The sequence below is a fragment of the Magallana gigas genome, chromosome 9 (assembly GCF_963853765.1).
Source record: "Magallana gigas chromosome 9, xbMagGiga1.1, whole genome shotgun sequence".
Lineage (NCBI taxonomy): Eukaryota > Metazoa > Mollusca > Bivalvia > Ostreida > Ostreidae > Magallana > Magallana gigas.
In genome coordinates, this window is record NC_088861.1 from 29260135 (window position 1) to 29278158 (window position 18024).

Genomic DNA, 18024 nt, shown 5'->3' on the forward strand with positions numbered 1-18024 from the left:
ATTTCTTTTCTCTCTCAAAGGTTAATATTTTTAGAATGGTTTTTTGCATGTCCTTTTCTATACAATTATACAAAAATAGTTTTGACACATAAGAAGAACCAACTGTGAAAATGTTTTCGATTGCATTTATTCTAATCTTCTTTGACACAAAGGATAATACATTTGGCTACAAACGGTGCCTTCTAACTGCCATGCACTGTGGATACTATGTCTTGAATGGTGGACAAAGGCACAGGGATGGTGAGGAGTAGAACCACCAAATAAAGTAGGGGATACTGTCTGATTGGTAGTCGACCACAGGAAGTGATTTGAGCGTGTTGGATTGACTGCATCCACGTACATATCCGGTAGTATATGATTGTGAACGGCTGGTAAATCTGAAATGCGGAAAGTATGTCAAAGGGTTTACTGGCGTAATGATATACATGCACAAGCATAGCTTTTTGATGAGGTCAATTCATAGCCCCGTGTTTTATAGACCTGATGAGACTATTTTGACCGAACACAAAGTCCCAGATTAATATAATCTCATCAGATTTATAAAGCCATATATTTGACCGGTACCAAAGGCTATAATAATTAGATAATTATTATAAATCTAAAACACATTTTTCAAGAGTTAAACAGTAAAATGTTGGTTAGTCTAGCATTGAATCATTACTTTTAAAGTATACAATCTCATAACTGCGTAATGAAAATTTGTATGCACACATCGCTGCAATCATGAGACTGTATACTGTAAACTTAAAAAAATCATGATTTATTGCTAAGTTGTTGCATTTAGAGGCATTTAAAACACAATAAAATGTAAATATTAATATATACGCGTTAATTTTGCTAAAATGACGTCACAATATTGCATTTGCCTACGTCTGCATTTCGTCTTGAAATTCTACTTTTGGTTATATATAATACGGTACATTTTTTTAATTACAGTAAGTTTTATAACGAAATTCATATAAAAAATGAAATGCTTTCTTCGGTGACTGTTGCAGAATATGAAGGTGGAAACATGTCAAAATTATTCTATAAAAAACATGAAATTCAGCTATGATAAGGGCGTCCATAAAAAATAGCTATATTTATCACATAAAATGTTAGCCATTGAAAAATCTTGGTTTTCTACTCCAAAAAATTGTTAAACAAAGTGATATTTTATCGATTATAAAAATTAAATAAGTTGTTATCGCATAAGCAATTTTTGGTTTTCTTGGGAATACCCTGTCACTTGATACTGCTAAAAATAGATGAACCAGGAATAATACGAAAAAATGCAAAGTGCAAGGGCATAACATAAACAAATATAGTTATTTCTGTTTCTAACTTGTAAAATGAACCTTCAAAATTTAGAAAAGTGCTGGTAGCTTAAAATATTCAAGTAAGAACAATTATAAAATTCAATGTAAACAGTGTATGAACAGCAATTTACAGGGATTTCCCGCAATTAACGCTTATTTATATGAAATGCGTAGCGATTTAATACAGCTCCCAGCAGTTTTTGATATAATGGGGATACAATGGTAAGGCATGGACATTTTCAATATATTTGATCAAGTGTATGCCCTTGCACTACTGCATTTTATCTGACCCATTTCACTTTCAGCGTCATTTGCGTGAAATTCAAACGCAACACTGACTAAGATCATGATTTTAATTTTCATTCTTAAAATAATTAAACGCTGTGAATTTCACTAAAATAATGTTAAAATGTTGTTTCTGTTCACACCAATCATCATTACAAAATTGTTGAAATTGGAAAAAAATAATTTCATCAGTTGCCTTTATTTGGTGGGAGGGTGTGTGTGTGTGTTAGTGTTTGTAATTAACACATTTATGTTTCATAATAATCTATGTTACTAAGCTGGTGAATACATTCTTTTAATGTATAATCAGGTTTACTTGTAATTATAATTGATATTTTAGTACTAATTAAAGAAAGCAAGAAGAAACAATATATCAATATTATCAAGAATTTATTTTAATAATCAACTTTACAAATACTATACTGGTAGAGATTGCTTTTCTGTGACAAACTGTTCAACAAGACTAGTGTTTTCTGATTCTTAGTATTTTTCAGTCATAATGTGGAATTTATGGAAATTGACAACTCTTCTTGCACACTACATGTTCTTCTCTTCTGTCTCTTTGATATTAGGAGGTAGTCCAGTTGATAAGAAAACCAATACCTGAAATTATGAATATATATCAATTTCAAATTTCATTTAAGGATGACGTTTACTCAGAATGAAAAAAATTTCCACTGATGATAATGAAACCCCATCTATTGTATGTTATAGACCTTTGATTGTTGTGTAATTTTTCACTTTCAAAAAAGTAGGTCAATGACCTACTTTTTGAGTAAATGGCTATTGAATATTTTTTGAAAAATCAAGAAAAATCCCATAAAATTTTACACTACAATTGAAATTTTCTTAATTGTAAATATATTTCAAATAATAAAACACTTTAAAAAATGTAATATATTTTATGAATGGCAGTGGCACTAAATAGGTACAAAACATTAAGATTTCAGCGACAATTCGAAAAAATATTCCAGTCCGAATTTCCTCTATCAGTTTTCAAATTCCTTACCATTTTTGATCTAAGTTTACAAAAAATTGAATGATGATAATATAAAATTATTTATAGCATTGAACTACTTATATTGACCTTATTCTGTTGGCATAAAATCTATTTGAGGTCAATGATCAAAATTTTGAGATATGGTGTCTTTTATCGTTTTTAAGCATTTTTTAATATTTTGGCAATTCGTGCCATACAATTATTTTAATGAATAAGTAAGGTAAAACCAGCAGAAAATATGAAAAATTATATAGACTAAAATATAAAATCTTAACTTTCAATATTAGAGTTATATTTTTTTTTTAGCGGAAAACAAAAACTGCAAAATTTAGTCCGAATTTCCTCTGTTTGGCTAAAAGTCTATTTTTGTTGGAGCCTAATTCCATAATAAAGTAAAAATATCAAATGTTTTGTCAATAATAATTCATTTTATTAATACTTTTTTGTTTTGAACAAATTTTACTTATTACATTGAACTTTATAACAATCCGAATTTGAGAACGCAAACCCTGAGTAAACAACACCCTTAAATAGATATCAATGCAAATTATTATAATAGGTTACATTAGTATCATTATCAATATGATATTAAAAAAACAACAAACTATACATGAAGTTGAAGATAGTGAGTAAAAGAAATATTTATATAGTACCTACTTTTTATCAACATCCCAACAACTGTTTTCAGTGGACCATCTACTGCCTAAGTAACCCTGAATAATGTGTTATAATTAGCAAGCTATTGTGTTAAAGATAACATGAAAATGACACATTACTCTATCATTGGACATACTAATGGCAGTTTCAATTTCAGTGATATTACAATTCTTTTAAAATGTGTGGAAATTCAGTTTGAACGCACTTTAATATTGTCTTATCTAATAAATAAAATAATTTGATCTTCATAAAAGAAGGCTGAATAAAATAACACATTTCGATTTACTTAAACAACAATACAATCTTGTCTATAATCATCATATTATCATTCCAGATCCTCACAGTAATCTTTATAGTGCTAGCACATACAGTGTTTGGCCATGGACTTTTTATTGTGTACTTTGAACATGGAGGAAATGCGATCTAATATTATCGCGATATAAGACCAATAAAAAGATACAATGAGCCTAAATGCTCTTTATGATCAAAACTAGCGAAACGCAGAACAATAACTTTGCCTGACCGAGTCACCAAACTGATGTTTGAACACAACATTACATGAAAAACAAATGTAAACAAGTAAACAAAATCGATGCCGAGGAATTTCACTTCGTTTCCGTTCCATCCAACAATATTAAATAATATAAAACAATATCTAGGGGAAGTACAGATAAATCCTACCTTGTTCAGTTGAATCCTATGCCGATTTCTGTCCTCGCTGGTTGTAAACGAGTTAAATTCCGAGATATATCACTGAATTCCACATGTTTATTCTGATCACAGCTGCAAGCGCCGATGTGACGTAGTCAGCCTCGACACGTCATCAGACGACTTAGGAATTTCATGATTTCGCGAGATAAAAAGAATAGTTTATGATTTTATTTCAGTACACCTTTCCTGAACCATTCAAACCCAATAATTAATCATATTAATTTTGGTAGATGTTTGTTAATTACCGAAATACCCATATCTCGTAAAATCTCATGAATAAGGGCGGGGCTTATGCAAATTTTTCTAAATCACACGTGGTAGAATTCTTAGACCTTCCTTAACATAGCTGAGACTGTCAACAGTAAACATTACAACCGTTAGTAGGTTATGTATTTCTTTCTGCAATGAACGCTACCGTCATAACCCACATGAATCTTTAAGAAACATTTTATTGGCTATATTAATATATTTCTTCTGACAAAATAATAAACTGAGTTTAAAAAGTATAAAGTAAAATTCCCATAATTATTGTTAATGAACAATACAAAATCGTCTTCGCTCGGAATTTAAGTCTAACAGCATCATGATTATTTCATGCAGTCAATGGTTTTTCTTAAGTGGATGAATGTTTCAATCAATCAATAAACGGGGCTTGTAGATTTTAAAGTCCCATTACAATTAATCTCCACTCGGCGAGTGTATGTATACTTAGTCTACTATAATCTATTGTCTTACAAGTAAAACTAATGGAAAGAATATACAAACACTCATATATTTTACTGAATAATCAACAAAAGAACTGAAAGAAAACGAAATTATGTATATGCGAAATCATTGTCAAATATATAAAATATGAATACGTACTTGAAATGGCGTCACTTAGGTGGAGTACTTCCATAGTAAGACGGAGCTGATTCAAGTCTTGAAACACGGCTAAATGACTACAATGTGATTCACAGAATGCCTGAAAGTGAAACAACTCAGTTTATTTTTTCGTAAATATTTCTGAAATATCTTATACATCTGAAAAGCAAAGAATTTACCCTAATCCCCTTGTTGCAACACTTCTGTTTATATTAATAATTAATATTATTAGTATAGTATAAGCACATAAACACTCTCACTGCTGAGATTCTCATAAACCTCTCAAGCGGATTGTCTAACAAAAATAAATGAGCTTACGTTTTTAACAATGCATTTAAACAAGCGTTAATACACAGCTTGTTTAAAAAGTCTAACACACAACCAAAATGTCACCCTGTGTGAGTACCCTTATCTATAACCATTATTGATGTAGTTCTATACTGTTAGTATATAAAGGTACTACATGTAAAATGTAGTAATTGATTTATAAAGACTCGTAGTGAATGTATTTGTTTGGTTTATTTCACCAACGGTCGATGTATATGCATTGTGTATTGACCCTTTGAATTTACCTTGGCATTACTCCATGATAAGGGACTGTTTCCTATGAAGTAACATTGACCATCCAATCTTGCAGCAGGATAGAATGGACACCCAACTGTCATCGAACACACTGCAAATGGACACAATCCAACACTTATGACATTGTATTGAAATTCCACATTTTGTAAAATACATTGTTTTCTTTTTTACAAATGTGAATATCTAATAAAAATGAAAAAAGCTAAGGCAATTATCTTGTAGCTAATGAACTCTAAAAACAATAATCCTGGATTCAGTTACCGTAAAACTTGAGTCCCACGATCGATTATTAGCTATTTCAACAAGTGCTTATTACTACATGAAGTCTTAAGATTGACACGATACCAAACAAATAATGGAAGGTGCTTGCACACACAATGAATTATCATAGCTTAATACTTCTAGAAATTTATTAAAATTAAAACTACTTCACGTGCATATAACGGTATGCCAATTCAAAGGATACAATTTCGACAGAGTGGGAATATCTAGCAATCAGTGGTTAAATAATTCGTACTCATTTTATAATTTTGGTGATCATATTTATTTGTGTGACCTACTTTTAGCTGTCGTAGTTGGTGATGGATTTGTTGACATGACACCACCGGTCAGTTTGTGATGGTTACATAGGTCACCATGGCAACACCCCCGCTTATTGATACTTCAACAGAATCGGATCGTCTGCCAAACACATTGCTGACTTGACTGGACATACTGTCACAAACCTAGAAAAAACATATTAATTAAAAGCCATTGATACTTTTTATGCAGAAAAAATGATTAACGATACATTTATGAATGCAGTGTGTTTATTGTGTAAAAACAGTACACAGTATACTTGGATCACACTGTTTGTCCTGGGTGCTCAGGGATGATAGCTTATAACAATTTTTCTCCAGCTCTACACGAATTCATAATGAATGGTATTTGTTCTCTGGATTATTAATGTTTCAATCTGCTTAAATCATTAGGCGCAATATAAGAGGTGGGATTTCTAATTACTGATTCTGGTTCCTATTCAGGGAGAAGTACTAGTTGTCTTTTCTTTTTCAGATTTACTACGCCAAGCAGCCCATGTCAATTCTCTGGGATACTTGTCACTGGTATGAACTCTTATCTTACCCATCATTCCCTCTTTCTTTAAAGGGACATGGTCACGATTTTGGTCAACAATTATTTTTTCGATTTTAATGTTTATTATGCCTCAGTAAGGCATTCTTAATAGGCAACCGAAATTTGAGTGTCATTTGTTGAGTTATAAGCGAGTTACAGAGCTTACAATTCCACGCTGTGTAAACAAAGCTTTTGTTTACATTTTGAATGTTGAAGTAAAAATTCCAGTTTTAGACCTAAAATGAATGTGTTAATCGTTAAGAACTGTTTATTTATGCTTTAAAAAAAGAATATAGACAAATCATCTTAAAAAAGATTTTTACTTTTATATTGAACCTATGTTAACAAAAACATGGCACGAGCCTTGTTTACATGACAAAGAATTGTGAGCCCTGTATCTTGCTTAAAGCTCATCGACGGGCACCCAAATTTCATTTGATCATTAGAAATGCATTCATAAAGCATTGTAAATAATAAAAACAGAAAAATGAAATTTGACCAAAATCGTGACCATTCCCCTTTAATATTTATTACCTTTATTCTTATTTATTCTCATTCTTATTAATTTTCTTGCTTTTGCTGTTTTCTGACAACTTTCTATGCCTCCACAGTACAGCTGTTTATATACGCTTAGAGTAACTTACTCCAATATTAGCCAGGTTATTTAATTTTCCCACACTAATCTTCTTCTTTAAAACGTTTACCGGTATTTTAATAGGTGACATGACTGTTTAAAAGTAGCGATCATTCAAAAAAAAAATAAGTTACTAGTTCCTTTAGATTTATTCAACACCATTACCTGTTGATGAATACACCCCATTCTGTATCCGTGCTCAAGGTCAAAGTTCAAAGTTTCTAAAGTATAGCACACCTACAATCAAATTTTCATGTTTATTATTGTTAAAACAGTAAATGTTCCAAAGAAACATTTGTTTAAGAAATTAAAAGTTAGAACTAACGTAAGAAGCGTTGGTATTCTTACTTTCATTGTTGAAACCAATAAGATAATTTACACTTTTACTTTTCCGATCAATTCTATTGCGGAGCTCAGGTTTACATGTATGACAATATCATATTGGATCAAACTATGATACACGTATCGGAAACATTTTTGGGTCATTTGATTTTTAACATTTTTAATCATGTTCCTGTTTTTCATTGAATACATCTCTAATGAATATATAATTTTATTTTGAAATAATTTACCTCCCCCTGCTTTGCATATTCTGGAATGGTTACATCTTTCCGTTATAAAAACGTGGTCACAATCATAACATTTATCTAAAAGGATAGCCGTGAGGTCTATAGCTGCCGGTATGTAGCTCTTTGGGAAATTCAGGCTTGATAGAGCATATCAATCTAAATGTTCCCTAGAGCTACCGCTATTGTAGCGATATGAATTACTAGTACATGTGTACGCCTTGTTCGTTATAAAAAACAAAGTACAGATTATAGATAGCAGTTGGTTAGTAATTAAGATAAACCTCTAACTTAAATTCAGTTCTGAGAAAACATTTTTCATTTAACAATGAAAAAAAAGGATGACTTAAATGGAAAATAATATTCTATTCCTTAATTGAAATAGGTCTCAATAATATGAAATTAAAACATACGTAAATTAAATATATTTTTGCAAACCAATCTAAAATGGATAAACATTGATTTACTATGAAAATTTCCATTGCAAGGATTCAATGATGTTAAAAAACAACGTTGCAAGGAAGAGAAACTGCATTTTCCACAGAGCTGAGGACAAAGTACGTTGGCAACGCAGTCACTCTGGCAAATACTAATATTTGACGTAAACAGAAGTGTGCACGCTAGATAGTGAACGTCAGCACAAGCGTCTGACGGAGTCTGTCGTCTGCTCAACACCGTCGTATCTATCACGAATTCAATTAAAGTTTTTATAGTTTCCCAGAGTTTGCCTGAATCTATATAGCTAGTCACATAATTCAGTATAGCTACGAGCCAATGATATTTATTAAAGATTGGACGAATTTCGAAGAAAAGTGTACACTACCCGATTTTATATTATTGGAAATAGTATCTTATATATTCTATTGTCTGTGCGAATTCAGACAGTTAGAAACCATTTTACAAGATATAGCATAATATATGTTCTTTAAAATCAATTTTGAGAGAGAGAGAGAGAGAGAGAGAGAGAGAGAGAGAGAGAGAAGAAAACCTTGTTTCTTTGGGTTTCTTTTCTTCGTGCTTCGTTTTTTGCTAGCTTGGTTGTTACAAAGGTCAGTAATGCAACAATGTTTTCCATGGCAAAGCTACAATGTTAAATGTTAAATGACATGCATTGTATATAAAGCGAGGTTGTTAATATGAGCATTCAACGTCCAAGCTGATTTGATATAGTAATTAAACAACATTATCCCTTGTACTTTTACATGCTAGAAACGCGTTTAAACGTATTTGATTCAGATATAATACGTAAAGACAAGTTAATTAGATCCACGGGTCGCTTTTTTGCTTCAATCTCATCTATCTTTATGATCACTGCATTTTGCATGTTATATTTATCGCTGCTAGCATAGTGGATCTTTTTACCGCAGATGGTGCACAGCCCAATTTGTAGGCAGGCAGGGAATCGTCAGAATAAGTGTTTACAGAGATACATTTCTGCCAAAAAAGAAAATTAAAAATCAAAATATTATACAAAATATTATAAACATGAAATATTAACAAAAGTGTAAAATACCGGTAAAGGATAAAAGCGAATAAAAATCTCCATGTTTTATGTATATGTCAAATCTTTTAGTTTTATTTATGACGTGTCAGAATTTTTAAAGCTGATTTACTCATGCCGTTGACTGTGTTTGCCAAAGTAGTTGCAAAGTTAAAGAAAACTCGCAAAGGTACTTACATTGTCTATAGATGGACATCTCTCCGTCAAATTGCAATTTTGTGGATTAGCAATATAATGGCAAGAGTAACAATTAAGAGCTAAAATAAAAACAAAACTTGCTTATTGAAGTATCTTTGCTGTTTTTTCTCCTACTACTAATTAAGTCCAAGATACAAAAACTTAAGTAAGGTTTAATCTTTGAATAAATTCAATCATGTTTGAATATGTTGATTAGCAAAGGCAAATATTAAGACAGATCATATGTTCGTAAAATTGTTTATACTTACGACATTTACCACACTATCTCTGGCAGACGGAAGCGTAACATGTATCGTTACACATGTCGGGGCGCAATGACGCCATTCTGGCACATGCAGTGGAGTCCACATCATCACAACAGAATGTCCCAACGGCACACAGAACCAAACCTGTCACTATCACATACTTATTGTCAGAAAAATAAAGTGATTTATTGAATATATCTGCGTCCATTAAGTCTGATAAAAGTGCATTTGTAAACATTAATCATTTTTGGTGAGGCGTAAAATCTGATCAAGTGTGGTTAAGTTGAAAAATATTAATAAGGTATAAATATATAATGTTTAATAGATAAATGGTTGGCAAAACTTTATATTGTGATTTACAGGAGGTTTACACGTAAATATAATGACTCGATATATTAAGATAAATCATACCTAATGTTGAAATCTAGAAGGCCGCTATATCTTATTGATATTAAGAGATAAGAACTGGGTGAAATTTAACCTTGGATATATAATTACTTGTTATAACCATTGTTCTCATGAATACGACATTGTGTAGCATTCTCATTAAAACTTTGACACAGTTTTTAACACGAATAAATTCAGTAATTACAAGTGAAAATGACACGTTTAGAAAAAATAAGAATTGCCAATGAGCAATACCAGAAGGGTAAATGTTATCAATTTTTAAACTTAATACTTCATGCATTTTCTTAAAGACAACTCATAATTTAACTTTACGATTTCTTGAACTCAGCAAATCTATGACCTTTTCATATACTTTGAATGTCTGTGTACATGTACACACCTTACAATCTAGAATATTCAAAGCAAGATAGGTCAAAAAACGAGGGGTTACAGTTACAAACTTGAATTCAAAGAAATGTGTTATGACCTTTATACTTTGACCTAGGAATTTGGTTCGAGGACACTGCAAACTATATTTAACACAAGCAATTCGTTTTTGATAGGATCAAGGGTAATAAATGTTTGGTCCAGACAAACAACTTTGATAAAACGTTGACTTCGAACACAATGAATAACCGTCTTGAACTTGTCTTGAAGAATGTTTACATATGCTTAATTATATACTTTTAAAAAGATTGTTTATTAATAAGTAACCATTAAGCCTCAATGCTGCTTAAATCTTTTAACCTTACAAGAGATGTGCAATCTTAAGCACAGAGAGAGAGAGAGAGAGAGAGAAAGAGAGAGAGAGAGAGAGAGAGAGAGAGAGAGAGAATAGCTCTGATCGTATAAGTATTGGAAACACATACACTTTAATATTGTTTAACGTATCAAAAATGCTAATTAAAGTTGGCTTAAGGATGACGTTTACTCAGAATGAAAAAAAAATGCCACTGATGATAATGAAACCCCATCTATTGTCTGTTATAAACCTTTGATTGTAGTGTTATTTTTCACTTTCAAAAAAGTAGGTTAATGACCTACTTTTTGAGTATATGACCACTGAATATTTTTTGAAAAATAAAAAAAAAACCCATAAAATTTTACACTACAATTGAAATTTTTTAAATTGTAAATATATTTCAAATAATAAAACACTTTAAAAAATGTAATACATTTTATGAATGGCAGTGGCACTAAATAGGTACAAAACATTAAGATTTTAGCTACAATTTGAAAAACTATTCCAGTCCGAATTTCTTCTATCAGTTTTCAAATTCCAAGCCATTTTTGATCTAAGTTTACAAAAATTTGAATGATGATAATACAAAAACATTTATAGCATTGAACTTCTTATATTGACCTTATTCTGTTGGCATAAAATTTATATGAGGTTAATGATCAAAATTTTGAGATATGGTGTCTTTTATCGTTTTTAAGCATTTTTTAATATTTTGGCAATTCGTGCCATACAATTATTTTAATGAATAAGTGAGTTAAAACCAGCAGAAAATATGAAAAATTATATAGACTAAAATATAAAATCTTAACTTTCTTTAATATTAGAGTACTGCCAAATATTGTTTTAGCGAAAAACAAAATCTGCAAAATTTAATCCGAATTTCCTCTGTTTGGCTAAAAGTCTATTCTTGTTTGAGCATAATAGCGTAATACAGTAAAAATATCAAATGTTTTGTCAATAATAATTCATTTTATTAATACTTTTTTTGTTTAGAACAAATTTTACTCATTACATTGAACTTTATAACAATCCGAATTTGAGAACTCAAACCCTGAGTTAACAACACCCTTAAAGAAGTTATGATATTAAGGATGTGCAAGTGTTAGTTTAAATACGACTTAAAAATATCTTAAGGAATGTTTAAACTGTTAGCTACAATATTTCATCTTTGACACAATGAGGTTTTTTAAAAAAAGAATTTAATCAATTAAGTAAATGTACTACTTTGACAAATGTGCTTATTTTCATAAAAACAAATCTTAAAAATTGACAGAAACGATTACCAGGGACAGACTATGGATGAACTTTAAATGCAAGCTTTAATCTGACTCAACTTTTACTCAACTGATTTTTTTTCATATAAAGTGTATATAAAGTTTGAGTTGATAAAACCAATAAACCGCATATATTTTTTCAAATCGTCGATTTATTGTATTGTGGATTGGCACAAGGGATATAACCGTGCGGCACAACTGGTACCCTCCAACTGTTTCCTGTTGTGGACAAAGGCACAATTGTACAGGTGATTGGAAAGAGGATTGTCAAACAGCGAGCTAGGTACAAACTCTAAGGTAGTTGACCACATGAACTGGTCAGAATGGGCGGGGTTTACCGCATCAACGTACAAATCTGGTAAATCGTGCCGGTGAACGATTGGTAAACCTAAGGTGTTAAAAGATAAAAATTGTTGGAAAACAGTTTATCGTGCGAAATAGTCAGTTTAAATTAAGACTTCGAACACCAAAAATTACATGACTAAGAATAGTAGGAAATAACCAAACTCGAAATGACGTCATCATGACTGACAGCATCCATAGCATGGCGCATGTCATTCTGGTCCCGAAATACAGCTAAATGACTGCAATGTGATTCACAAAATGCCTGTAACAATCAAACAAAATTCATCATTAATTCGATTTTTCAGATACTTATACTTTTATTGAAGTTTTGAAAGAGACAGTTTCAAACTTAAAAAAAAAAGCTTTCTAATTTTTAATATATGGATTGAAATTCCTTGGACGAATATTTTCCTGTATGCAGTACATTGGTTTTGAAGTTGTGTATACCTTAGCGTCAAGCCATGTCATCATGGAACTTCCTAAAAAGTAACACTGACCATTGTACCTCGCTGACGAATAGACGGGGCATCCAGAAATCAATGTGCAAGCTTAAAAACAACAAATATCATGATAAATGTTTCTTCAAATGTATGTGTGAAACATCGTAATATTCTGGCTTTCGATTGTTAAAGTTGTTTGAAGAGGTATCTACTGACTGACTTACTTATATCAAATGAATTATTAAACAATCATATAATTATTTAAATGAGATACACTTCTATGTTAATAAGGATATAACTCATGAAGATACAACGAAATTAAAAATTACTGTACATTTTGTTTTCTCTTACTTTTTGCTGTGGTTGTTGGAATGGTAGGCACTGTTGTCATTGGTGGATTTGTTGACATGGCAACGGGGGTTAACTTGTGATGGTTGCACAGGTCGCCATGACAACATCCCCCGGTCATTGAAATCTCAATAGGATCAGCTCGTCGTCCAAAAACATGACCAACTTGAGTGGAAATGCTATCGCAAATCTTAAGTAAAAAGTGTTAATAAAAATCGACAAAATATTTTCAGATTGACAAAAATAATCATTTCAAGGCCTGGTGAATTCAGAGAATCATAGCTGATGCGTAAAAAAGGTCCTACAAACCGCCGAAACCAAGACAGTTTTAAAAATAAATTTTAAGTTAAATGGTAAGAACAATTATTCAATTACACTTTGATGAACACATCCCATCCTGTATCCATGTTCGAGATCAAAGTTCAAGGTTTCTACAGTGAAACAAACCTGAAAAATTTGAAAAAAAACCCTCATATACTGTGGTAAGTTGCATAACAAAAGGAATCATTAAGCATCGCTGTCAAATAAAACCCCCACAACAACAAACAAACAAACTTAACTCGGTTTATGCAAATCTATTTCTAAATTACCTCTCCTGCTTTGCATATTCTAGAGTGATTACATCTTTCTGTTGTTAATACGTGATCACAGTCATAACATTCAGCTACAAAATATGTTGAACATTATAGCATTTGATTTTATTTAAATCAAAACTTAACTGGGTATGTACTCAATGAACACATTCAAATCTTAGTATTTTGATTTTAACAAATTGTTTTAAAAAAATATTAAACTCACTGCATTTTCCACACAGTCGAGGACAAATAACGTTGGCGATGCAATCATCCTGACAGATGTCAGTATTTGACGTAAACAGAAGCGTGCACGCAAGATTGTCGACGTCGGCACAAGCGGCGGACAGAGTCTGTCGTCTGCTAAATGCCGACATATCTATGTAATCAAATCAGTAAGAGCTTTAAGAAAACGTTACGCTATGATTATATCATTACAAACCATCAAGAGAGAGAATCAAACCTTGTGTCTTTGGGTTCCTTTTTTTCGAGCTTCGTTTTTTGCTCGAGTGGTTGTTACATAAATCAGTACTGCAACAGTTTGCTCCACTGCAAATCTGTTAAAAAAATCATACCTTGTTTTTGTTATATTGTTGTACTCTGTTATACAGGTACCATAGCTTAAAAAATGAATTTCTTTATTTTGGGTTTTACCGTTGACGGAGCACATCCCAATTTGTAAACAAGTCGAAAATCATCAGTATACGATTTAACGGAGATACATTTCTGCAAATACAAATACATTGATTAAACATTATTTGGCATTTTGTGATATGATTCTTGTTATCAATAAAAAGATCCATGATATTTGGAAATCTTACATGATCATTTGAAGGACATTCCGCCGATATATTGCAATTTTGTGGATTGGCAATATCGTGGCACGTGTAGCATTTTAATGCTGAAATCGATAAAACGTGACAATTGTATTGATTGGAATGAAAACATATACTGTTTGATGAAACCATGATTCCCTAGAGAAAAGTGGGGCCACGAAAGGGGGGGGGGGTACTGTGGTTTCATTAATATTCGTTGAATACCAATTTTCGTGAATTTCGTTGTTAAGTTGATCCACGAAATTAAATGTTCATTGAAGTTCGATTTCAACTAACATTTTGTGTTGATTGGATCATTGGCCACAAAATTACGTATCCTTGAAACTGTGGTTTTTAGAAAATCCACTAAATTGATACCCACGAAAATTAATGAAACCACAGTAACGGAAACAATGTGGACTTGTAAAATCGTGTTATCATATTGTCCGATTTTAAATTTATTTTTAAAAATTCATTATCATTGCGTGGGAATTCATGCAATATGATATTGAATACAGGTGTGAATGATCAGTTATGCTCCATGTATGGTACTTACGACATTTTCCACAGTATCTTTTGCAGATGGAAGCGAAACAAGTATCGTTACACATATTGGGCCGGGTGGTCGCCAGTCTTGTACAGGCAGCCGAGTCCAAATCATCACAACCGAAGGAACCGACAACACAGAACACCAAGCCTGTGTTATTGTGAACATCGAAACATAAACAGAAGGGTGTGTCTCAATATCTTTTATTTTAACATAACATTTCGTTTATCAATCGCCAAGTACAAGCGACACTTGTTTTTGAGAACAAGTCTTACCCAAAACATTTTTTCCTGAATTCTTGCAAATTCGAAGATAGAAATTTAATATACCTACATTTAATATTGAATTCCATAACACAGCCATGCCCGATGTACTACATACATGTAATTGACAATCCCTTTTTTACACAAAAGTCCATTGAAACCCATTTTGAATAACGATGAATCACCGCTGTACATGTGAACCTATTCGATACTTAAATCAATTTTTTTTGTCACCTTATCAATATCATTTTAATATAATATACCTAATATTGGAATCCATACTGCAGCCATGTTTGTTCAATTCAAAACCACAATATGTTTAGAGGACAGATAAGATAGCCATAAGAACTGTGTTAACGTTAATACAAGGAACAGTTACGAGTTAGCATACACTATTCAGTAAGTCACTGCAAAATTTGTACGGATCATATAGAGTGCAATTTTGTTCGACTTAGACGTAAACTGAAAGTGTAAACTTCTGTAAGAAAACATGTAGTCTTTGTTAGATCGTTTCACTGTGAATAGACAAATAACGAATGATATGAGTTAAACAAATCACCCCCCCCCCCCCACAAAAAAAGGACTCCAAAATGTCGCTGATTTTTAAGTCAAGATAGTTGTGTAACTATAAGATTCCGTATTTGCCAACAATTTGAGCATTGCAAATATTCTAGCAATATTAAGATTTCATCGGGGATTAATTTTGTTAAAACAAGAATGCCAGAGAATGAAACAAACGAAATTTGCTACAGGAAACACAATAAAATGTTCCTTATGAGAGTATATGAAGCGCAATGAAAAATCGACGTATCTTGTTATATACATTTGTACATCATTTCAGATTTGTATTGACGAAAGTAAAATCAACAACAAAGAGTTCCGAAACATGAATGTACGATCGAAATATGATATGAAAATATTTACTGAATATGTTATTTTACTATCCTATAAAATAGATCAAAGACAATGTGAAAATATCATTGATTTATTAATGATGTTTATTGGCTAATATTCCGATCTATTATATCTTTTGGCTTTACGAATTCCGTCGTCAATGAGACCTTCGTGATAGCCTTGGTTTGTAAGGTAATGTTAGAGTTCCCAGAGGCGTATGTCTTTGGTGTTTTCATCGCTAATAATGGTACAGATACGTTAAGCTAGATTATATGGAAGAGCAAGTTTTAGATGATGAGGGTGACATTAAGTAAAATAAAGATACATGTTTTAATGTTTGTCAGTTGTTAAGTAGCATATATCAGATGAGGATGACAAGAACTAAAACGTTGAAATTGATGTGTGTAAGTTGTTTTGTAGTATATACGAGGGTCAATAAAAAAAAATACGAAGACAATGTGGCTGTCTATCATATATTTTTTATGAGAGTGATACTTAACAGATTAATCTGTGCACCAACACTTATGTTATTGATATGCAAAGTTTTAGTCCATTTGATGAAACGATATTTTTGTTACCCCTTTTTAAAAATAACAGGTTTTGTCACCACGGCGCACGGAACGTTCAAAACATGACGTCAAGATTAAACATGCACAGTTTATAGATATACCCCATCTTTATATCACGATTTGTCTCTTGTGGCTTTCTCCTAACAACTTAAAATGGCACTGAATCAGTTAGCATCTTTTTTGCACACATTTGTTCGAGAATCAGTTCTTCAAAGTTTTCATTTTCAAACCGTGTATCCCGTAGTTTACAGGAAGGATATCGATAACTCTGAACGTCAGATGAGGTTACTTATTTTTCGACCAAATATTTACAGATATTCTGCTCTCTTTCGGACTGTTTTAAATTCAAAATTCAACTACCACCACCCCCACCAAATGTATAACTGTTAAAAACAAACTTGCATATAATTGTTGACTTATTGTTTGCACGATTGAGCATTTTCACAGCTTGTATCGGCTTTTTCCTAAGTTAATTCCATGTTGTTGTACTTCTCGTTGTGCCTTGACGTCCGGCGACGTCGATGTTTTTAGTCAATTCTAAAAGAGGACTATCTGTCTTTAATTACTAATATCTGTTCGACAAAACAATATATCCCGTCATTATTTGGTACATAGAATACCATGACTATAATTAATTTGAGATTTCAATATTATTTAGTTTTAAGCCCAATTATAGACTGAGATATTACTTTCAACATTATATGGTTTATTGTTGACATAACACGATATTTGACCGTGCGCCGTGACCTTTATTTGCAGGATTAGATTCTTAATAATTCTTAGAAATAAAGGAATTTATTAACGTTTTTCTTTGCAAATTGCTTGAAACCCTTGCTATATTCAAAGTGTAAAAAGACTAGACTTCCCGACTATGATTATAACCATTTCAACGAGTTTGATAAAACAAATATAAAATTAGTTATCTAATACAATTTGATACACAAGTTTATATAAATTAATATAATCTGAATTGTTTTATTTAAAAATTGAACGATGATACAACGTTGTGTAATGCGGTTATTGGGATCTTGCGCAATACAATTGAATACGTCATTTAGAGATATATCTTACTGTTTTAATATAAATTAAGTCTCACTAAAATAAACATTGATATGATATTTCAGCTTTAAATAATTTTTCTTCTATCTTAATCACTCAATTATAAGGAAATACG

At 31.7% G+C, this 18024-nt stretch overlaps 2 protein-coding genes and 2 long non-coding RNA genes across 4 annotated transcripts; all 4 read right to left on the minus strand.

Annotated features, from left to right (window-relative positions):
- Positions 1 to 109: 109 nt before the first annotated feature.
- On the minus strand, positions 110 to 8545 carry LOC136271214 (uncharacterized). Its single transcript, XM_066070723.1, has 6 exons — positions 8241 to 8545; positions 7310 to 7381; positions 5958 to 6122; positions 5388 to 5488; positions 4816 to 4915; positions 110 to 377 (listed from the first exon to the last, which is right to left on the minus strand). Exons 3-6 carry the CDS (start codon positions 5992 to 5994, stop codon positions 127 to 129), a joined length of 489 nt encoding a protein of 162 aa, XP_065926795.1. The 5' UTR covers positions 5995 to 6122; positions 7310 to 7381; positions 8241 to 8545; the 3' UTR covers positions 110 to 126.
- LOC136271215 (uncharacterized) lies at positions 1908 to 4667 on the minus strand. The gene is made up of 3 exons (XR_010709095.1): positions 3922 to 4667; positions 3241 to 3296; positions 1908 to 2186 (listed from the first exon to the last, which is right to left on the minus strand). It is a non-coding gene; the product is annotated as an uncharacterized lncRNA (long non-coding RNA).
- Positions 8546 to 8695: 150 nt separating the features above from the next.
- On the minus strand, positions 8696 to 9835 carry LOC109619871 (uncharacterized). Its single transcript, XR_010709094.1, has 3 exons — positions 9389 to 9835; positions 9073 to 9144; positions 8696 to 8792 (listed from the first exon to the last, which is right to left on the minus strand). It is a non-coding gene; the product is annotated as an uncharacterized lncRNA (long non-coding RNA).
- Positions 9836 to 12083: 2248 nt separating this feature from the next.
- LOC105337323 (uncharacterized) lies at positions 12084 to 15784 on the minus strand. The gene is made up of 12 exons (XM_034477075.2): positions 15651 to 15784; positions 15134 to 15274; positions 14584 to 14663; positions 14417 to 14488; positions 14226 to 14319; positions 13989 to 14141; positions 13781 to 13854; positions 13566 to 13637; positions 13194 to 13380; positions 12850 to 12950; positions 12565 to 12664; positions 12084 to 12445 (listed from the first exon to the last, which is right to left on the minus strand). Exons 1-12 carry the CDS (start codon positions 15676 to 15678, stop codon positions 12210 to 12212), a joined length of 1338 nt encoding a protein of 445 aa, XP_034332966.2. The 5' UTR covers positions 15679 to 15784; the 3' UTR covers positions 12084 to 12209.
- Between the last annotated feature and the right edge of the window lie 2240 nt (positions 15785 to 18024).

What these genes read in the sequence shown, in the direction of transcription:
- LOC136271214 (XM_066070723.1), bottom strand. Translation starts at nt 5,994, where the DNA reads ATGTCAACAAATCCATCACCAACTACGACAGCTAAAA. An exon ending in ACCAACTACGACAGCTAAAA is followed by an intron (nt 5,489 to 5,957) that starts GTAGGTCACACA and finishes GTCCATTTGCAG; the next exon opens with TGTGTTCGATGACAGTTGGG. An exon ending in CCTAAGTGACGCCATTTCAA is followed by an intron (nt 378 to 4,815) that starts GTACGTATTCAT and finishes TCCGCATTTCAG; the next exon opens with ATTTACCAGCCGTTCACAAT.
- LOC105337323 (XM_034477075.2), bottom strand. Translation starts at nt 15,678, where the DNA reads ATGGCTGCAGTATGGATTCCAATATTAG. An exon ending in TCGACTGTGTGGAAAATGCA is followed by an intron (nt 13,855 to 13,988) that starts GTGAGTTTAATA and finishes CATATTTTGTAG; the next exon opens with CTGAATGTTATGACTGTGAT. An exon ending in TGACATGGCTTGACGCTAAG is followed by an intron (nt 12,665 to 12,849) that starts GTATACACAACT and finishes TGATTGTTACAG; the next exon opens with GCATTTTGTGAATCACATTG.